Source organism: Podarcis cretensis (assembly GCF_951804945.1).
Source record: "Podarcis cretensis genome assembly, chromosome: 14".
Classification (NCBI taxonomy): Eukaryota; Metazoa; Chordata; class Lepidosauria; order Squamata; family Lacertidae; genus Podarcis; species Podarcis cretensis.
In genome coordinates this window covers 32,405,996-32,428,782 of record NC_137183.1, presented here as the reverse complement: position 1 = coordinate 32,428,782, position 22,787 = coordinate 32,405,996, and the positions used below count along the sequence as shown (strand labels likewise).

Below are 22,787 nucleotides of genomic sequence, written 5' to 3'. Positions count from 1 at the left end.
GAGGGAGCCAACGTTTGTCCGCAGACAGTTTTTCTGGGTCATGTGGCCAGCATGACTAAGCTGCTTCTGGTGAAACCTGAGCTGCGCACGGAAACACTGTTTACCTTCCCGCTGGAGTGGTACCTATTTATCTACTTGCATTTTTGGCGTGATTTTGAACTGCTAGGTTGGCAGGAGCTGGGACCGAGCAATGGGAGCTCACCGCATTGGGCGGATTCGAACCACCGACCTTCCAATCAGCAAGCCCTAGAAGAGGCTCAGTGGTTTAGACCACAGCGCCACCTGCGTCCCTCAGATAAAAGAAAGCCCTTATTCAGGCAGCACATAGTTAACCTCTGGAACTCCCTTCCACACAAGGCAGTGATGGCCACGTACCTAGATGGCTTTAAAAGATGGAGGAGGTGGTCATTGACAGCTACTGGCCATGATAGTGGCTCCTCCTTCACAGCAACACTCCTGAATCGCAGTTGCTGGAACCCACAGGAGGGGGGAGAGGGCTCTTGCGCTTGAATCCTACTCGTGGGTTTGTCACACATTTAGCTGGCCACCATGGGAACAGGTTCCTGGACTAGCTGTTTCCCACTTTGGCCTGATCCAGCACTGCAGGGCTCTTCTGATGTTCCTATGGCTTACTCTCCCTCCCTTGTCAAAGGCAGCCATGCTTCTGAATACCAGTTGCTGGAAATGGCAGGAGGGGAGAATGCTCAGGTCCTGCTTGCATGCTTCCCTCAGGCATCTGGTTGGCCACTGTGAGAAGAGGTTGCTGGAGTAGATGGGCCTTTGTCCTTGATCCAGCAGCCTCATATGTTCTTAGGTCTGGCACCTTTCTCTGCCAACCAGCAGCAAATAACGGGCAGCGACCGAGGGGCCTGGCCAGGCGGGGAGTTTCTCCCTTATTTGTCCTCTGATACTTGACGGTAAAGAAAAGCAGACAGTTCCACCCATTAGGAGAATTGCTTTTCCTTCCCCCGCTGCTGTCTGCGCGAGTTTGTTTTGTGTTTTAAGTATCATTGAGGGTGTTTTTATCTCCCTGGGGGTTGTGTTCAGTACAAGATGTTTCTAGGTGGTGGGGGCGGCGGGCTGGGGGTGGGGAGAAGCAGGGCTGCCACTTGAACAGATGGGCAGCAAAACCAGGCATCTACACCAGCCAGCCACATTGTCATAGAATCATGGAGCTGCAGAGTTGGAAGGGACTCCAAAGGGTCATTTAGCCCAACCCGCTGCGATGCCGGAATCACAGCTAAAAAAAAATCCCTCACAAATGACCATCCAATTTATGGTCAAAAGCCTCCAAGGAAGGAGAGTCCACCACTTTCCTAGGGAGTCTGTTCCACTGTTGAGCAGCTCCTAACTCTCAGAAAGTTCTTCCTGGTGTTTAGTCAGAACCTCCTTTCTTGTCCTTTGAATCCGTTGGTTTGGGTCTTACCCACTGAAACAGCAGAAAACAATTTCCCCTTTCTCCTCCATTTTGAGGAGAGAGGGGTGGGAAACTATTGTTTCCAATCCGCATCAGTGCCTTATATCCAAGCAAAGCTTTTCCATCCTGAATTGTGCCTTGAATCGGGAGCACGTATTTGAACTGCTGACAGCTTTGATTTTAAAGGAATTTTAAAAGCTTTGATTTTAAAGGTCTAGTCGTTGTCTTTGCTTGTGATGCAGGTTAGAAAACGGGTGGAAATCAAGTGGGTTGTGGGAACACATTTGAGAGAGAATGAGGGAATGGGAAGGGCACTTGAGGAACTTGGAGAAGTGACAGAGCATCTGCTGTGCATGTAGAAGGCCCTAGGTTCGATCCCTAAGATATCCAGGTAGGGCTAGGAATGATTCCAGTCTGAAACCTGCAGAGCTGCTGCCAGTCAGTGTAGACAACACTGAGCTAGCTGAACCAGTGGTTTGGCTCAGGATAAGGCAGAGTTTCCTATGAAGTGTTTGCAAATTGGATTTGTGTGTGCCTGGTTGAGGGACTGGCTTTGCGCTTGAGGAAGCCAGGGTTGAATTTTTCTAGCAGTGAACCATTAAGATGACTTTGTCAGCTTCGGTTTGTTTTGCTATTTTGCAGACTGAGGAAAGAGGAGCATGTACAGGCAGCACAGTCCTCTAGGAAGTAGCCCTGCCTTCCCTAGAGCTCTTCCAGATGACTGGCTTATTGAGTTCCTGATGCATTCGTAGAAAACTTACATGGAGGCTCAGAGTTGCCTCCAGTTTTACTGAGCGTTTCTGCTGATTTGATTGCAGGAATGTTATCAGAGCATTTATTCCCATTTGCTCATGGGGTGTTATTTATTTATCTATTTTATTTATTGAATTTATATCCCACCCCCAAGGAACGCAGGGTGGCAAACAAATAGGCAATTTAAAAACAAAGCAGGAACGTTCTAAAACGGAATAAAGCATTCCAGCAACAATTACAGTTAAAAACATCTAAAAGCAGTTGCAGTTAGAAAGGAGTTACAATTACCTTCAAAAGCATTTTTTAATTGAAAAATGTAAAGGTTAAGAAAAATAAATCAAAAAGCAATTACAAGTACAGTGGCCCCTCGGTTTACAAACTTAATTCTTAAACCGAAGCGTTCGTAAACAGGATTGTTCTTAAACTGAGGTACCACTGTAAAGACATTAATACCATCCAGTAATTTTGAGGTTGACAGGAACAGCGTTCTTCAGCTGCCACCAAATTCCTGAGTAAACCGGAATGTTTTCAAACTGCTCCTGAAAGTGAATAATGATGGAGACAGGTGTGCATCACTAGAGAGGGCATTCTGCAACCTGGGAACTGCTACTGAAAAGTCCCTGTTGCTGTTCAGGAAAAACCAGGCAGCCCCTGGTGTCAGCACCCCAATAGCCTCATCTGCTGATAGTAGTTTAATGAGTATTCTTCCTGATTTGCTCATAGGGTGTTTTGTCACCTTTCCTAATGATCCCTACTGGCACAGATCACGTGCAGCAGCCGCTGACTTAACATGAATTGTTCCTACTAAGGCCACATTCACACCCTACATTGAAAACACTGGGGTGCACAGTCTCTTCTTCACCCAAAGAATCCTGGGAGTTGCAGTTTTTTAAGGGTACCAAGAGTTGTTAGGAAGCCCCTAATTTCCCTCCTAGAGCTACAATTTCTAGAGTGGTTTAACAATCAATCCCTCTTTGCAGAGAACTCTGGGATTTGTAGCTCATGGAAAGGAATTGAGGAAGGAGCACCTAACAACTCTGCACCCTTAACAAACTACAGCTCCCAGAATTCTTTGGGTCAAGTTATGACTGTTGAAAGAGGTATCATAGTGCTTTAAATGTGTGCAGTGATTGTGGCCAAGTTCTCCCCAGAATAGTTAAAATTCCAATGGAAAGTGATTCATCCTAGAAAATGCAATATTTTTGTCTTAGAATTTCAGAACTACTTACACAGGTGGTAGTTTGTTGTTTTTTAATGCAGAATTTAGGATAAAAAATAGGCTTTGCAGATTCCTGGATGGACAGAGCACCCGCCTGACTGTGTTCATGTGCCATTAAAAGTCCTCATGTGGTCATCTTGGCACAGAAAATTTATCTCTTGTGCCTCTTTAAATATTTTCAGCTGCTTCCTAGATTTTGTAACTTAAAAGTGGATAAGTGAGTTATATTAACATGCTCATGTGCTTCTTATTGAACATGATTTGAATGATGCATTTTCTGCATGCAAAATTGGCATTTTAATGCTGCTTACCCGCTGGAGCTGATGGGCTGGAGATGGGCTGACACCTGAGCTGTGACTCACAACGTTGTTATTATTATTTCTGTTATTATTATTACAATTGTCAGTCGCTTTATGCAGAGGAAAACATTTCAAAAAGGCTTGGCCAGATACAATAAATAAAAGCAGTTTAAAACCAGAACCCTGGCCTCTTCCAGGTCCTAATTTGACACTCTGACTGCTACTGGCCTACCTTGCATGTTTGTTGTAAAGTTTTGTTTTGGCATCATGTCCATGATAAGCATTGCAGCTTCACATTCCCTTACAGCTGTAGTCTGTCCCTTAACTAGGAACCTCAGAACGTAGGAAGCTGGCTCATACAGAGTAAAACCACTGACCCATCTCGCTCAGTAATGTCTACACCGGGGGTCCCCAAACTACGGACCGCGGGCCGAATCTGGCCCACCAGGCTCGTAAATCTGGTCCGCCAGCTGGGTTTACCTCAGTGCACGGAAACTGTTCTTTTTAATGGAAAAGCCTCGCCTTGCTGGATTTACCTCACCGCGTGGCAAGGCTTCCGACTGGCTGCAGGAAGCTCCGTCCCCGCGCGGCAAGGCTTCCTGCAGCCAATTGGAAGCCGCCCGCTCAGTCTCCTGGCAAGGAGGAATTATGGCAAGAGGAATGTAAGGGGAAAGGACTTTCCTCCGGAGCACATGAGAACTTTGGGACTTTACCCAGGTAGGTTGGGTGCTGCTATCACCATGTACAAGTCAGTTAAGTATGGGGCAAGGCAGAAGAAAAGGCTGATGTGAGAGAGCAGCAATGTCCAGCTGGTATGCTACCCGCTAGAGCTGGCTTATCAGCAGAGGCATACCTAGGCTCCCTTGCACCCTTGGCAAGGAGATGTATCGGTCCCCTGCATCCTTGCCAGAGGATCTGAGCCAGAATGTTGTTGTTTAGTCATTTAGTCGTGTCCGACTCTTCGTGACCCCATGGACCAGAGCATGCCAGGCACTCCTGTCTTCCACTGCCTCCCGCAGTTTGGTCAAACTCATGTTGGTAGCTTCGAGAACACTGTCCAACCATCTGGTCCTCTGTCGTCCCCTTCTCCTTGTGCCCTCCATCTTTCCCAGCATCAGGGTCTTTTCCAGGGAGTCTTCTCTTCTCATGAGGTGGCCTCAGCTTCACGATCTGTCCTTCCAGTGAGCACTCAGGGCTTTCCTTAGGAATGCTGTGCTACAAAACTGTGCTACAAAACTGTGGCTGTGGCTGTGAACAGATAAGGGCATTTGAACCCCTTCCTGGCAGAATGAGGTGGTGCAGCGGTGTGTACTGGGATTCCTCCCCTGTGGTCATGAGTTCAATTGGATCGCTGGACTTCCAGTGGTGCAGTCCAATTGGTGGTTTTCAAGGAGATTGGGGGTGGGTGTATTCCATTTTTAGTTTCTGCATTTTCTGATCTCTTTGGGCTACATACATATCATGCAGCAACATATCTACCCCCCCACCAGTGTATAACTTGTTAGGGTGTGAAACCTAAGACGCTGGCAAGTTAGCAATGTCATGTGACTTAAAGTAGTCAAGCTCGTTAAGTTGTTAAGTTGCTCATTATATAAAGAGTGTTTGTTTTCTCTGCCTGTGGGGCGTGAAGCAAAAATGTCTGAAAGCTCCGGAGGTGTTTCTGTTATCTTTCTGCAATAAACCTGTCTTTGGAAAGACAGGCTTCCCTGTGTCGTTATTTCTTTGCTGCTGAGACTCTGAAGCTTGTACTGCAACAAGAATCTCTGCACTGGACTTAATTAATGCTCTGCAAAGAGAACTGTTGCTGGTTGCGCAGCGGAAGCGTTTACTGGACCACTACACAGACTCTCTTAGGTTATGGATCCTTCTACGTTTCTACAGCTGTATTGTGTGCAGAGAAAGTGAAAGCAGCTTTCGGATGAGAGAAGACCGGCTTGGTCGTAAATCCAGCTCTTAAAGGAACTGAGAGGCTGCAGAAAGTTGAGAGAGCTGCGTAAGTGAAGATTTACAGCTTCATTAGCTGCAAAAGGCTAGCTTGACCTCCCGTTGTGTTTTTGTTTTGTTAATAAAAACAGAGGACGGTGGTAGGTTGCTAGTGAAGAGACGGAGGGAAAAAAAAGTTTAAAAGGCTTCAGAGGAGGCTAGAGGCGTCTGAAAAGTGAGTAAAACAAATCCCAAGGGGAAAGAGAAGCAAGGGCACACAGAGGGAGTAGCAGCCGACCCCAAGAATGGCAGTGGAAAATTTCCAGGTTCCCTTTACAAAGTTGAACTCTGCTAATTACGTGCAGTGGTCTAAGAAGGCTCAAGTCTGGTTGGAAGCCAAAGAAGTGTGGGCTGACTATGTCCAGAGGAGAACAGTTTGTGGCTGTTCCAGCAGATGCCACAGCAGAGCAACAGGCTGCTGCACATGCTCAGAACAGGGAACATGATAAAATGGACACTAAAGCTAGATGCATGTTGATGGTATCGATAGATGATTCCCAATTACCTCATGTGGAAAATTTAAGGTCTGCATTTGAAATTTGGGAAGCTCTTAGGCGAATTCACCATAGAGCCATGCCCGGAGAGAAGGTGAACATTATACGTGCTTTGTATGAGTTGAAACTGAAGCCAGGGGATAGTGTGGTTGAACACACGTCACAGATGACTGAGTATTTCAACCGACTGTCATCTCTAGGTGTGAATTTTCCTGAAAATATTAAAGTTTATACTCTTCTTAGCAGTCTGCATGCAGGGTTTGAAAACTTAGTACTAACTTTACAAGTTTTGCCAGAGGACCAGCTGAATATGAATTATGTGACTGGTAGATTGTGTGAGCAAGAATATCAACATCATCGAATACGTATTGATAATTCAAATACCCCAACGGTTGGATGTTCAGATAATTCCCAGCGTGGGGGAACTAGCAGGCAGAGCTGTAAGGAAGCCTCACAAGTGTCTGCTATGGCCAGCAAGTCATGTTTTCGATGTGGCAGCAGGTTTCATTTGATAGCAAAGTGTCCAGAAAAGCAACAGGAATTTCAACAGTCCAAGGCCAGTTTCCGGAGCTACAGGGGAAGACGAAGTGAGAACTACAAGAATCAACGATCCAGAGGGGGAGCAGGTGCTGATAAGGGACTATCTGCAATGGCAGCACAACAGAGTCCTAAAAGGAGCCAACAAACCTTGAAGTGGATAATTGACAGTGGAGCAAGTCACAGTTTAGTTCCAGCGACATCTAGTGGCAGCTTGATGAACTGCAAGACATTGCCAGTTGCAAAAACTGTGACTATAGCAGACAATAGTAAACGAGAAATGAACCTTAAAGGCACAATTTATGTTAATTGTGTGAAACGATCTTGATAAGATCTTAATTGCACTGGCCATCTAATTGCTTTATGGCCCCAATTAGCCCCAGTGGTCCGGCACGCTCCCAGCCAAGCTGCGCAGACCTTTTTCTTCTCCGGTTTCGTCTAGCAGAGTAAAAACACAGCGGATCAAAACTGTCGCAGTCTGCTTCAGATCCAGACAAACACACGAAGCACCTGTGTGTGTCCAAATTTCATCAGTTCTTTATTGCAGCAAATATGTACAGCTCAGCATTTCTCAAAATCTCCTGGACTGCTAGCATTCATGGCTTCCGTCCGTCTCTCTCAGAGACACAGAGAGAACAACAAGCTCCTCCCTCCTTTCCCACGTCAGAATGGGAGGCACACTCAGAACAAACATTAACCCAGTAAGTTCTGAACCCCAACACCCCCTCTTGCAGAGCATTCTGACAAGACCTGTGGATGTACCTTTGCAGACCTCTGTGAGATCAATCCCTTCCCCAATGCCTTGCGCCCTCTCCTGGCGTTCCTGTCAGGCATCTGTGGAACATCCTCACAACTCTCAGATTCGCACTGTGCGAAACTTACCCACGCACCTGTGGCCTGATACCTCTCAGGTGGAATTCCCTTCGTTGTGCGACTGGACCTCCTGGGCACAAACTCAGGCACTGCCTCTGACTCACTGTGGTCAGCAGGTGTGTCCTTTGCATCCTGGGATTCCCCCTCTGACTTAACACGTCTTCGAACCCTTGGAATTACCCTCACAGGAGAACTAGGCTCACTCTTGGGCTCCCTTTTTACAACTTGCGGAGATGCCCCATCCTGCTCCTGACTTTGGTCAGTGAGCTGATCGTCATCAGCAGACTCAGCCCCTGGCTCTCCTTCCTCCTCATCAGAACCTTCCTGCTCTGAATCAGAAAGACATTCTGAAAGAATATCGCGTCTGGCAGGGGTCTTTGACCTTTCCTCCTGCTTACAGAACTCAGCGTGTTTACTGATCAGCAGCTTACTCTGATCACCTGACGGGTACGCAAACCTCCATGCACGAGCCGTTGGCTCATACCCACAGAAGATCATTTTCTGGAACTTGGGTTCACCTGGCCCTCGCAAAGCTTCAGGCACCGGCAGCAAGGCCGTTGATCCGAACTCACGGAGGAAGTGAACCTGCGGTTTCCTCCCGTGAAGCATGAAAAACGGTGTGTCTCCTACCACTGAATTGTAGGACCGATTCCAGGTGAAGCTCACATATTTAACCGCCTCCATCCAAAACTTTGGAGATAACCCAGAATCTGACAGCATCACCTGTGCAGCCTTAACCAGAGCCTCACTTCTGAGCTCTGCCACCCCCCTCTGTTGAGGAGAAGTCACTGTGTGACTTATCCCTTTCTTGTGAAAGAACTTCTGCAAAGCAGACCCAGTAAACTGTGAACCTCTGTCACTAGCAATTTCCCTGACTCTGGTGGAGAACATTAGTTCCACCTCCTCAATCCAACACCTAATCAGCTGTGCTGCATCTTCCTTGGATTTGAGACCATGTGTCCAGGTATTCTGCGAAAAATCATCCTGCATCGTCAGCAGAAACCTGGCCCCTCCCAAACTTGGTTCCTTCAAGGGACCCAACAGATCTATGTGCACAAGATCAAAAGGTTTTGTGGTTACCCTCTCCACCCTGGGGTAACTGCACCCTCTTACCTTTGCCTGTCTGCAAGCCTGACAATCTAGGACACTTGCACATTCTGCAATTCTACAGCCTTTGGAAACCTCAGGTAGCACCTGTAGTTCTTCAAGACAGGCATGAGCTGTCTTCCTATGCCACACACAACAACATGAAACATGAGTGGGAACTGTAGCACGCAGGGCTTGTGCTTTCTCAACCTTCCCCTCACCCTCCAGGGACGTTTTAAGAATGAAGAGATCATTCTGCCCCTTTGCAACTCTGACCAGTTGCTTCCCTCCTTTGGAGATTGTACAAACATCGTGTTCAAAGCAAACCTTAAACCCCTTTTTCAACAAATAAGGCACAGATAAAATACAGTGTTGCACTCCCGGCACAATGCAAACTTCCATCTGCTCCTGCAAAACAGAAAACAATACATTTGCAAAGTTAGTCACATTTTTCTTTGTCCCATTTGCAAACTGAACAGTTTTCCCAGCCGGAATTGCCTTGCAATTCCACATCTCGACTGCAGGGGTCTCTGGGATCAGGTGGCAGTTAGCTGCTGAGTCGATTACAAAACGAAAAACAGTGTGTCTCTCAGAGCTGTCCTCAAACAAAGCCATACTGGCAACAAACGTCCCGCTGCCCCCTGTCTTTGGGCTTTTGCAGCAGTTCTGTCTGGTTGTCTTGGCAACCAACTCCCCCTTGCTCAGGACCTTGGCAGCTTCCGTAGAAGTAGCCTCCTCCGTTGCCTTGGAGACCGGCCTGGCCTCTGCGTTCCCACGCGACTCTTTAGGCCTTATCTTCACTTTGTCCAGGTGGCCGACCTTGCAGCGTCTAGCTCTCCGCCGCCTTCCAGACTTTGCATGACGACGATCCCCAGTGGAAAAATACTGCCTAGGGCTCCTTTCAGCTGGCCTGGCCCCCCTTCTTCCGGAAGAGCACTCTGTGCCAGCCCTGCCCTCGCTGAAACTGCATTCCACTTCAGCACTCACAGTGGAAAACTTTTGAAACTTGCCTTTGGAATTCTCAGCCCCCCCGACTTGCACCTCAGGGACTGGGGCTTCAGCCATTTCTAGGCTCTGCATGACTCCTCCAGGGCCCTGGCATCCTGCTGAAGTTTCACACAAACTTCTCAGCACCTCCCAGGCAGCCCTTGCTGACTTTACGCCCTCCAAACTGGGCAAAAGTGATGCATGTACGCATGCTTTTAGCATAGCAAGCTCTCTTTGCATTCTCTGCTGGCTTTCTTCAGGCAACGCAGCCTCAAAGCCTGTAACGTCTGTCCCTTCAGGACCTGGATTCAGGGGACGTGGTTCTCTCTGGCTTACACTCCAAAGCCCAGTAACCAGAAACCAACCCCTTACTCTTCTGGACCAGGTTGCCCAACTTCTTAAAGTGAGCTTTTCAAGCGGAACGTCCTCAAAGACCTGGCTGTCTGCCATTCTCTCCTCTTCCCCGGGGCCCAGCTGCTGTACTCACGTTTCACCAGTCAGCCCTCCGGCACCCGATTCCTCAGCTGCTTTCTCAGCTCTCTGCCTCAGCGACTCTTGCCTCAGTAGCGTCTTCCAGCTATTGTGAAGCTGACTTCAAGACTTCAAAGCTCACCGGCAGACTCTTAGCGACAGTTTTATTAGCGGTAATTAGGTCCTCCCATAACCTGTGAAACGATCTTGATAAGATCTTAATTGCACTGGCCATCTAATTGCTTTATGGCCCCAATTAGCCCCAGTGGTCCGGCACGCTCCCAGCCAAGCTGCGCAGACCTTTTTCTTCTCCGGTTTCGTCTAGCAGAGTAAAAACACAGCGGATCAAAACTGTCGCAGTCTGCTTCAGATCCAGACAAACACACGAAGCACCTGTGTGTGTCCAAATTTCATCAGTTCTTTATTGCAGCAAATATGTACAGCTCAGCATTTCTCAAAATCTCCTGGACTGCTAGCATTCATGGCTTCCGTCCGTCTCTCTCAGAGACACAGAGAGAACAACAAGCTCCTCCCTCCTTTCCCACGTCAGAATGGGAGGCACACTCAGAACAAACATTAACCCAGTAAGTTCTGAACCCCAACAAATTGTTTGCAAACTAACCTTCCTGTTTTCGTTCTTCCAGGAATGAAGAATGGACTTTTGAGTGTGTCATGCCTGGTAAAAAGTGGTTTTAAGGTTGAGTTTGAAAATGATGTGTGCACCATTTCGAAACAGGGGAAGGAGCTAGTTAAAATTCCCTGTGAGGATGGGCTTTTTGTTTTGGATGAAGAGCAGTTAGCAGCAGGTAGATGTTCAACAGGTGAAGCGCAAGCTAAGTATGTAAATAAGGCTCCTCATACAGGTTGTGCACATCTACTACACAGAAGGTTAGCTCATATATGCTTTAAGTATGTAAGCAAGATGCCAGATTTAGCTGAGGAGTGTAACATTAAACCCTGTCCAAATTTTCTGGATTGTTGTGCTTGTAAACATGCTAAGGTTAAGACATGTAACTATCCTAGATCTGATAGAGTAAGCAAGAAACCCTTTGAACTTGTGCACACAGACGTGTGTGGCCCTATGCCAGTCAAATCACTTGGAGGTGCAAGATTTGTGCAAATTTTGGTGGATGATTTTTCAAGGGCTAGTTGGGTTTTCTTTCTGAAAGAAAAATCACAAGCAGCTTCCATCCTGATGGATTGGATTGAAGAAGTCGAATGTAAATTTGACACCAGGGTGCGTAAAATACAATCAGATCATGGTGGGGAATATGTGAATCACACGCTGGAGACGTGGTTAAAAAGGAAAGGTATAGTTCATAGACTTACCAATCCCTATTCACCACAGGAGAATGCAGTTGCCGAAAGAAAATTTCGAACATTACAGGAAGCCATTGCTGCTTTGCTGTTTGATTCTGGACTTCCACAGCGGTTTTGGGCTGAAGCTGCACTGTATGCGAATTATACTTTTAACAGAGTGTACAATAGCACAGTAGGCAACACTCCTTACTTCATGCTATTTGGGAAAAAACCAAAAATTGATCATCTAAGAGTTTTTGGATGTCATGCTTATGTGCTGGTGCCTAGGGCACAACGTAGGAAAGGCGATCCTAGATCTAAAGAAATGTTTTTCTGTGGTTATCAAGCAAACACAAAAGGTTGGAGATTTGTGAATGTAGAAGGCAATCAAACAAAAATCACAATCAGCAGAAGTGCGGAATTTTGTGAACAGGATGGTTGGAATAACATTCATGGAAATCCTGACATACTATTTGATGTGGTGAACAGTAACAATGAAACTCAGGCCCCAGGGCAGGTATTAGTTCCAGAACAGGCTGAGGAAGTTGAGTCTGAGGACGAGGGTGAGAAATTGTCTAGTTCACCCAAGTCTGTAAAGTCAGAATCTTCTAGCTCTAAAAGTTCACCCGTACAGCAAGAGAGATGTGTAAAGTCAGAATCAGAAAGTTCTTCAACTACTAGTGACAAACAGGTGACAACTAGTGATTCTGGGTCAGAGGGGGAAACTGAAGGAACATCACAGGAACTGTTAAGGCATTCCAAGCGTGCCAACAAAGGTATACCTCCTGAAAGGTACCAAGCTATTAGTGTTTGGGCTGGTTTGGCAAATTGCGAACCTGAAAGTTTTGAGGAGGTTGAGCAATTACCCCAGGAGGAGGCCAGTAGGTGGCGTGAGGCCATGCAAAAGGAGTTGAATTCTATGAAAGAACTGGGTGTGTTTTCCATCACCAAACTGCCAGAAGGTACCAAGGCAGTAAGTTGTAGGTGGGTGTACAGGATAAAGACAACAGCGATGGGGAAACCAGAGTACAAAGCAAGGCTTGTAGCTCGAGGTTTTACACAAAGAAAGGGGTTACATTATTCCGAAGTCTATGCACCCACTTCAAGGAGTGAAACCCTTCGGGCACTATTAGCAGTTGCTGCTCAGAAAGGGTTCAAAGTGAATCAATTTGATGTCTCTACAGCTTATCTTCATTCAGACTTGGCTGAAGAGCTCTATATGGAACTACCGCCAGGATTGAAAGTTGGTAAATCAAATCAGGTATGGAAACTACATAAATCTATTTATGGACTCAAGCAATCTGCTCATAATTGGAATGAGTGTTTGAATGACGTTTTGGTAGGCCTTGGTTTTAGCAGGAGCAAGGCTGACAATTGCTTATATTTCAGAGGTTCAGGAGATGCTCAAGAATCTTTGCTTGTTTATGTAGATGACCTGATTTATACTTCAAAGACACAAGAACAAGTAAAAAAACTAGCCAAAGAGTTAAATAAACACTTCAAAGTTAAGAATCTTGGTGATGTAAAGGTCTATCTTGGTGTTCAGATAGATAGGCAAGATATTGCAAATGTTGAAAAAGTTTGGCATGACGGAGTGTGCAGGTGTTAGAACACCAATGGAAATGGGTTTTGTAAAAGACAATGAGTTCAAGGATAGTGCTGAATTCAAGCATGCTGAAATCTTTCAGTCAGCACTGGGAAGCTTACTTCATCTTTCGCAATGGAGTAGACCAGACATTGCTTACGCTGTTAACTTACTCAGCAGAGAAGCTTCAAAACCTAGTGTAAATGCATGGAAAGGAATTCAAAGAGTGTTAAGATATCTACAATACACCAAAGATTTTTGCCTTGAATTATCTTCTGAAGGACAAGCGCAGATTACTTGCTGGGCAGATAGTGATTGGGCAAATTTAAAGGATAGAAAATCAGTGTCTGGCTGTGTAATAAAATTTGGTAACTCTCTGATTGGGTGGAGATCCAAGAAACAGAACCTGATTGCTTTGTCGTCAACAGAAGCTGAGTTCTGTGCCTTATCTGAGTTATGTAGAGATCTAGAATTTTACAAATGCTTGGCACAAGAGATGTATGAAAAGGCCATCACTCCAATCACTGTATGGGGTCAACTGTGTCTTAAGTTAGCACAAAATGGGCAGTTTAAAGGTCGTACAAAACATTTGGATATCCGCTTTCAAAATGTTTGTCAAACGGTAAAAGCAGGAATTGTTAAATTAAATTACTGTCCCAGTCATGAAAATCAAGCTGATGGTTTTACAAAACCGCTTGGGTTCCAGCGGCATGAAAACTTTTGTGAAGAAATGGGTCTGAAGTAATTTTGTTTTTGTATTGCCAGCGAGAGGGGGTGTTAGGGTGTGAAACCTAAGACGCTGGCAAGTTAGCAATGTCATGTGACTTAAAGTAGTCAAGCTCGTTAAGTTGTTAAGTTGCTCATTATATAAAGAGTGTTTGTTTTCTCTGCCTGTGGGGCGTGAAGCAAAAATGTCTGAAAGCTCCGGAGGTGTTTCTGTTATCTTTCTGCAATAAACCTGTCTTTGGAAAGACAGGCTTCCCTGTGTCGTTATTTCTTTGCTGCTGAGACTCTGAAGCTTGTACTGCAACAAGAATCTCTGCACTGGACTTAATTAATGCTCTGCAAAGAGAACTGTTGCTGGTTGCGCAGCGGAAGCGTTTACTGGACCAGTACACAGACTCTATTATAACTGGCATGTAGAATTGCTCTCTAAAAGCTCTCTATAGCTAATAGCAGCTTTTAGAATTGAAATACTTATAAGTTTATGTTGATTAAAATCGTTCTTCATTTTAAATACAGTATTGTATTGCTTTTCCTGGTTTTTTTGCACTAAAACATGAGCAGTGTGAATAAGAATTTGTTCATTTCCCCCCCCTTCAGATTATACTCTGGCCTCCAACAGTGTCTGAGGGACAGTGAACCGGCCCCCTGTTTAAAAAGTTTGGGGACCCCTGGTCTACACTGACTGGCAGTGGCTCTACAGGATTTCCGACAGCAGTCTCTCCCAGCCCTACTTGGAGAGGCTGGGGATTGAACCTGGCACCTTCTGCGTCCAAAGCACACACACTGCCTCTGAGCTATGGCTCATCCCCAAGAGCCAACTGGCAGGCCCCTTAATGTTCAATTGCTCTTAAAAGTCTCTGTTGATGAATTGATGCTTGTGCTGATAATACTTTGCCTTTTTCTATGCTTTACTACCTTTCTGGACTTCATCCTGGTGATAGTTTTAGTTCATGGAATGCCCTCCCATCAGATGTCAAGGAAATAAACAACTACAGTGGTACCTTGGTTCTCGAACTTAAGCCGTTCTGGGAGTTCGTTCGACTCCCGAAATGGTTCAAAAACCAAGGTGTGTCTTCTGATTGGTTGCAATCACTCAATTGGAAGCTGCGTCGGATGTTTAGCTTCAGAAAAACGTTCGCAAACCGGAACACTTACTTCTGGGTTTGTGGTGTTCGGGAGCTGATTTGTTTGAGAGCCAAGCCGTTCGAATACCAAGGTACCACTGTGTCTGACTTTTTGAAAAAATCTGAAGGCAGCCCTGTTTAGGGAAGTTTTTAATGTTTGATGTTTTATTGTGTTTTTAATATTCTGTTGGGAGCCACCCAGAGTGGCTGGGGAGCCCCAGCCAGATGGGTGGCGTATAACTAATAAATTGTTGTTGTTGTTTGTTTTATTGTACTTTTTTCTAACTGTTACAGCATTCATTCATTCATTCATTCATTCATTTATTTATCATGATGCCATTATAACAGAAAGGATGTTGGCATCAGAGTGGTGGTAGTGTTGAGAGGCTTTCCCTGCCATCGCTATTCCTCCCTTTGCAAGCTACCTCTTCCTTTTTCCATTCTGTTGAAATAACAGCCCCGCTAGTTTTCATCACAGCCCCAATTCCTTTTGCAAGAGTAACGGCTCCATATTAAAGTCATGAATGTGTCATATGGACTGGAATCCTCGTTAGCCTTCTGATTCTCACTCATAAGCAGTGCTGCAATTCTGTAGAGGCACATGATGTGCCGCTGGATGCAGAAGCCAGCTTCCTGAGAATCTGCACTTTTATTTATTTTAAAAGCAAACTTCTAGTACTCACAACGGCAGTGAAAATAAACTTGAAAGGAGGGTAGGCAATGACTGCTGAATTCCTAGAACTTATATGTGTGTGTGCAACCTCCTTATTCTTGTGATTGTTGTTTGTTTCAAAGTGTTTTAAATATTGAATTTCAAATAGCTCTAAGTTGCCCCCGGGACCTTAAGGTGAAGGGATGGGTAAAAAAATATCAAATAAAACAGTGATATAATGTTGTGAGTTGCGGAGGGTGTGGTTAGCCTGCATGATGTCTGAATCCATTGCAATTCTTCGGGTTCTGGCTCCAGTAAGGATTCAAATATAATGGAGGATTCTGTTGTTGAACTAGCCAGCCAAGCTTGTTCCTGGGTTAACTGCCTAAGCATGGTTGTGTTAGTATAACCAAGGAAGTGACTTGGTTCTAGAGGGCAAATGGGTGGGTCCCCTCCCTCACCTGGCTGGTGGTAAAGGTAAAGGGACCCCTGACCATTAGGTCGAGTCATGGCTGACTCTGGGGTTGCGGCGCTCATCTCGCTTTATTGGCCAAGGGAGCCGGTGTACAGCTTCCGGGTCATGTAGCCAGCATGACTCTGGCGAACCAGAGCAGCGCACGGAAACGCAGTTTACCTTCCCGCCGGAGCGGTACCTATTTATCTACTTGCACTTTGACGTGCTTTTGAACTGCTAAGTTGGCAGGAGCAGGGACCAAGCAACGGGAGCTCACCCCGTTGCAGGGATTCGAACCGCTGACCTTCTGATCGGCAAATCCTAGGCTCTGTGGTTTAACCCACAGCGCCACCCGCATCCCCTGGCTGGTGGTAAGAAGGGACCAAAGCCAGAGTTGAGTCTGTGTGAGGGAGAGCTGGGCTAAAAGCAGGCAGAAGCCAGAGAGTGAGAGCCATGCCTGATTTCTGTTGCAATCCAGGGCTGCGGCTGTGGGAGAAGCAAGACCTTCTGGTGTGTTAATGCTGTGAGCCCCTCCATTATATGCTCAGGTTGTATATAAGTGGAAACACCAGATAACATGAAGACACAACAGACTCCACAAACCTCATTCCCTGGTGCTCCCTGAAATCTCACACGGCTCAGAGATTGGGCAGAGCTGTGCAAAAACTATATGATACACTGTACTATTGGGAGATCGATTATAGACTACTCAGGCGTTTCTGCCACCTGATTTTGATCTACCTTCTGTCCACCAATTGTTCTAGAAACTCTATCTGATGGTTATCAGAATTGCAATATAAATACACATTATTATTATTATTATTATTATTATTATTTATTTTATTTTTAAAAAGCTTGATGGTTATAAAATCCAGTTTTTACATGTAAACATTTTTTTAAAAGGATGCAGCATCAAATCTGGATGCACCAGCCCTTTTGCAGGGCTAAGCAAAGCAAGCAAACAAATAACGTCAGTTTTCTAGGTATTGCACCAAAGGTTTTAAAACAAGATCACCTGCGAGTCTTCCCTCTCCTGGAGATAAAGAGTTGTAAGCACTCAAGCGTGTTGAAAAGTGCTATTGAAATTTGAAAGGCTGGTAAGAGGATGAAAACACACTTCCGCTCATCCTGCCGCCCATTCAAATGCCTCTTAACTCTTGGTCTTCATGGCACACTCTGCTTCCCTTGGGGAGGAGGAAGCACTAGGAGGGGAAAAAGATCTGCGTGCACTCACAGTTTCCGGCTCTTCTGTGGAACAGAGGAAACATCCTTGCATATACTGAGCCATGCCATTACTACATCTAATTCAGTTTTGTCTGCACTGGCGGTCAGCGGATTTGCAGGGTTCCAGGCAGGGGGTAACCCCTACCTGGAGATGTCAGGGATTGAGTAAGTGACCTTCTGCATGCAGTGTAAAAATAAAGTAAGATTCTAGTCCTCCTAGCTGAATAAGGGCTATATTAAATAAGAAAGTAGGAAGTTGCCTTGTATATACCTTTAGCTCAGTATACAGCTTCAGCTTCCCCAAAACAATCCTGATAACTGTAGCTTGTTCAAGGTGCTGAGGATTAGTAGGAGACCCCTTAGTCCCCTCACTGACCTGCAAATCTCAGAGTGGTTTAGCATTCAATCCCTCTTCCCTCTAGGAATTGTAGTCCTGTGGGGGGTCTCCTAACCACTCCCAGCACACTTAACAAACTGCACCTCTCAGGATTGATTGACTGTGGTATCCCAGTGCATACACTCCAATATCCCGCTGATGAAAGTCAGGACACGACTCAGCCCCTCAACACACTTAAAACCCCACCAACGCCTCCCTGCCCCTTCTCAGTGACTCCCCCCCCCCTTTCCCACACTGGACACCTCAACAAAGGCCATGCTCTGTTGGGTGCCAGTTGTTCCACCCCAGAGTGTGGGAGCCAGAACAGGACACCCCTAGATCCAATCAGAAGCAGAGATGGGTTCTGTAATTCCAGGATATCCCACTCAAATCGGGACGGTTGAGATGGGTATGAGAGCGCTTTATAGTGTAGATGGGAAGTAAGATTCAGCACTCAAAGCACTGAGAATGTTCCTCCCTTCAAGGCTAGAGATAGGAGGATGAGGGGAAGCGAATTTTAGTTCTGGGGAGACCAGATCTCCGCTTGGTCTCTGTGCTGTGAGAGGGATGGCGAACTCACAGCTCTCTATTACAATTACTGTTGGGTTTACTAAAGGGTTTAATTACTGCTGTTGGCTTGGAAATGGTCATTCAGTGCCTTAACTGCTGCCAGGCTCTGTGCAGCAGCAAACCAGAGTGAGAAGGAGATTTCGCTCTGTCAATTTCTGTTTTCTTTAATGGTCTCTAATGGAACAGAGTAATAATACTATCTAAAATAGCAATGTTGTAGAAGGAGTAATGAACAACAGTGGATTGGAATGACGAGAAGGGAGATTCTGACTAATCCTTCTGGCAGTAAGAGCCATTTGACAGTGGAACGGATTCCTTTGGAAGGTGATGGACTGTCCTTTAAACAGAGGCTGGACGGCATTGCAGGCAATTGGGCTAGATGACACTTGGGCTCTCTTCCAACTCTGATTCTGTGTTTATAGAAAGATGGGTTATATTTGTGACGTTTTGAAATAATAGCATTCAACCTTATGGTTCCTTTGCTTTACCAAAATCATGCATTTAGTAATAATAATAATAATAATAATAATAATAATAATAATAATAATAATTAATAGATAGATAGATAGATAGATAAGCTGACATTTTGCAGATACAGAGAACTCTTTCTTATGGTCCCTCTGGCAAAGCAAGAGAGTGGCAAGAATGTTTGGAGCCAATGGGGTAGCAGGTGGAAAGGGTGCCCTCCACCCACTGACCCACTGGCCGTGAAACCCCGTGTGGCACTGAACCTCCTCCATTATTCATGCCACACAAACATGCCCTGCTTTTTGGCAGGCTGTGCATGTTTCCCTTAAGTGGCTGTCAGTATTTCCAGCAGCGAAGGGGGGTGGGGTGGGAGGAATATGTTCCTGCATTATTTATAAATGAGATTAAAAGAAAGAAAGAAAAAACCCATCATCACAAAGTGCTGAAGATTACACCTTCTGGCAGCCTCACAGCTTTGGCGAGATCCTCCTTGCTCTCGCCGGCGCTGCAGTTGTATGTCTTCAGTCCTGCTTTATTGCAGCCTTAGCCGTCCCAGGGCCCTCCAGATGTTTGGGACTACAACTCCCATCAGCCCCAGCCAACATGTCAGATGGGAGTTGTAGTCCAAAACATCTGGAGGGCCCCAGTTTGACCAAGGCTGTTGTTGCCTCTGCTGGGCTCTGTTCAGATGGAAGCACTTTGCAGGTCAGGACAGCGGCGTCCTGCAGTGGATCTGATAATGTTGCTCAAAACAGACTCCGACTGCGCACAGGCAGAGAGCACGATAGCAGGAAATGATAAAGCACAGGAAGTGTCAGGGGCCTGACTTGCTTTGCCATACAGGAAAAAATGGACCCTTTCCTTGCTAACTGTAGCTTGAAAGAAAGTCCTTCTGCACACAGCGTGTGGTTAAACTGTGGAACTTGCTTCCGCAGGAGCCAGTCATGGCCCCCGATGTGGATGGGTTTAAAAGAGGATTGGACAAATTCATGGAGGGAGAGGGCTGTTGGAGGCTACTAGTCACAATGGCTATGCTCTGCCACCACTGTCATAGGCAGCAATGCTTCTTTTCTTTTTCTGGCAGCAGTGCTTCTGAATCCCAGTTCCTGGAAACCACAGGAGGGGAGAGGGCTCTTCTAACTGAATCCTGCTATGAGAACAGGATGCTGGACTAGATGGGCCCTCTTTGGTCTGATCCAGCAGGCTCTTCTGGTTCTCGTGATGTTCTCATGAACATCATGCACATCAGTGTTTTGCACCCCGGTTGCATGCACACTGCGGTCTCTTTGCTCCCTGTAGTTTCCCATCTTCCTCCTCCTTCCTGGCAACAACTTTAAGTCACTCCTGTCCTCAGGGCCTGCGTGTTTCCTCCCCTTAAACCCACCTCCCATTTTTCTCATTGGCCCTTTTTTCCTGAGGAACTTTCCTCAGTTTCTTGACTACCTACCCTTTAAGGCCCTTTTTCTACGCAGCTTTCAAGCCCTCACTCTTCCATCCCACTGGAAAAGCATATCCTATAGCTGCAGGCCTGGGGGCTTTGGATCAAATAAACCAGCCTTTTTGTTCTCATTGTCACAGAAGCTGCATTGTTTTGTAACTGTCAGTGTACCACTCAGAAGTTAGAATATTTGTGGGCATTCTGTGACACTGCAGCTGCTCGGCCAATGCAGGCTGAGAGCCGGAAAACTGAATGCAGAAAGTACCGGAAATCAGAGGGCCCAAAGGAAAGGGGACAGGTGCAGCCCTCCAGGGAGGGCATTCTGTGAACAGGGAACCACCACCAAGAAGTCCCTGTCATGGATCACACCCAGCGGCGTCACCAACAGGTCTCCCCTCCCAACTGTAGGGGCCTGAAATGGTTGATCTTGGGAGAGGTGAGCTTTCAATTGAATATTGTTCCTCCTTTTCCTCCCTCACAACAAAATAATAATCCTCTGTTCAGGTTTTCTCCATCGTTGTCTTTGGCTCCATCATCAATGAGGGTTACGTCAACGATGGCAGCAGTCCAGTGCTGCGCTGTGTCTACAACTACAACGATGACGCCTGCAACTATGGAATTGCCATTGGCCTCATTGCCTTCCTAGCCTGCAGTTTCTTCTTGGTAGTGGACCTCTACTTCCAGCAGATCAGCAGCGTGAAGGACAGGAAACGTGTTGTCCTCTTTGACCTTGGCTTCTCAGGTAGGACCTGTGGAGTGGGATTTGTTGAGGACAGTCTTCCCCTCCTCCAGATGTCTTGGAGTCCTTCCTCCAGATGTCTTGGAGTACAACTCGCAGCAGTCCCCACCCAACACGGCCATTTTGGACTCCATCTCCTATCAGCACTTGTTGATTGCTTATTTTTTATTACTTATTACTTGATTCCTTATTCCTTTATTTGATATATATCCCTCCTTGCTCCAAGGAGCTGAAAGCAGTGTACATTTTATACTTGCTTGCATGCAATTTTGCCTAAAACTCGCCTCTTTTACAAAGCAGTTTCCCTTACTCTAATGCATTTCTGTATGTTATCTTCTCTAAAATAATCATTTTGACGTGTGTTTTCCCCTAGTATTTGACTCTTTGTGCACATCCCGTGGCTAGAGAACTGTATTGCAACTGAAGTGCAAATTTCAAAAAGTGCTTCTGTTTTGGTTCTCACCTTGTTTCAGAAATTACGAATTAAGCTGGCGGGTCTCTAAATGTGACACAAATCGAATTTCTCCCCATCTTTAGTTTTGGGCCAAAACATCTGGAGGGCACCAGCTTAGGGAAGCACAAGGCAAGTCAACACACCCGCCTCCCCCCCCCCCCCCGCCCCCAAGATTCGCTTGCAGGGGCAGCTGCAGCCTGATTTTTAAGCTGCAGGTCCTTAAAAACTCCTCCTAACTGTGGTGGCTTCACGGTGCTGAATCCACAGTACAGAGCCAGTTGTAGTGAAGGTGGAGCATATGCAGCCTGGTGCTCTTTAACTGACTCTGCTATTCCTTAAATCAAGCTTAAGTGTCGGGGTTTCCAACAGAGACGTCGCTTTGACAGCTAACTGTACCCAGGAGGGTGATGCTGTAACGTACAAGTAAGGTATTATGAAATGGCCATACGTTTATCACACCATGGAGGTCTCCAGCAGAGTATTGTGTAATCTGTTTGGAAGCAGCTTCCCGGTGGCTCAGGGAGAAAGGGTCAACATTACTCACTAGGCATGGGGGAGAAATTCAATTCAGTTCGCATTTGAAGTGCTGTGAAACACTCGTTCCTCATTCGTAAGAAATCCATCTTTTAGTGAGGCAACACCCGAACTTTGGAACTCTCTGCCTATTGTCATCAAGCAAGGGCCTTCATTACGCGGGTGGCGCTGTGGGTTAAACCACAGAGCCTAGGGCTTGCCGATCAGAAGGTCGGTGGTTCGAATCCCCGCGACAGGGTGAGCTCCCGTTGCTCAGTCCCTGCTCCTGCCAACCTAGCAGTTCGAAAACACGTCAAAGTGCAAGTAGATACATAGGTACTGCTCCTAAGCGGTAGGTAAACGGGGTTTCCGTGCGCTGCTCTGGTTCGCCAGAAGCGGCTTAGTCATGCTGGCCACATGACCCGGAAGCTGTATGCCGGCTCCCTCGGCCAATAAAGCGAGATGAGCGCCGCAACCCCAGGGTCGGCCATGGCTGGACCTAACGGTCAGGGGTCCCTTTACCTTTTTAAGGGCCTTCATTATACTCTTCTCGGTGCCTGCTAAAAACATTTTTGTTTCAGCAAGCCCATCCAGGTATGTAGAAGGCTGTCAAGTGTTTTAGCTGGTTTTCGCTTAGTGTTTTTTGAATGCTTTAAATAGTTGTTTTACTTTATTTCACTTATGATTACATTGTTCCTTTCATAAACCACTTCAATGTCTTTTTTTAAAAAAAAAACAAACCAATTGAGCACTATGTAAGTTTTGGGAAATAAATAAATAAAAAGACAAACCTACCTAATTCTCATTTCCTAAAACAATAAACAGAAGCCCAGCCATCCTTTGAAATTCATACTTCTCCAAATTTTGCAGTGCAGTTCTCCTGCTAAGTGTTGTGTACAAAAGTGCTTGTACTAGAAAGTGTGCCTGAAATGCATATGTTAGAGCAGATAACATGCAGAAATGCATTATACTAGGGAAATTTGCCCTGCAAACAAGTGGGTTTTAGGGGAAATCGCACATAAACTTGTGTATATTAGGATACTTAA

The 22,787-nt window shown here is 46.0% G+C and overlaps 1 protein-coding gene across 1 annotated transcript in view; it reads left to right on the top strand.

The window, feature by feature from the left end:
* The window catches only part of SYNGR3 (synaptogyrin 3), a 42,028-nt gene that overhangs the window by 5,720 nt on the left and 13,521 nt on the right, over positions 1-22,787 (top strand). Inside the window, exon 2 of the mRNA XM_079952718.1 lies at positions 20,540-20,777. Coding sequence (XP_079808844.1) covers positions 20,540-20,777 — 238 coding nt within the window. The remainder of the gene's footprint in view (positions 1-20,539; positions 20,778-22,787) is intronic.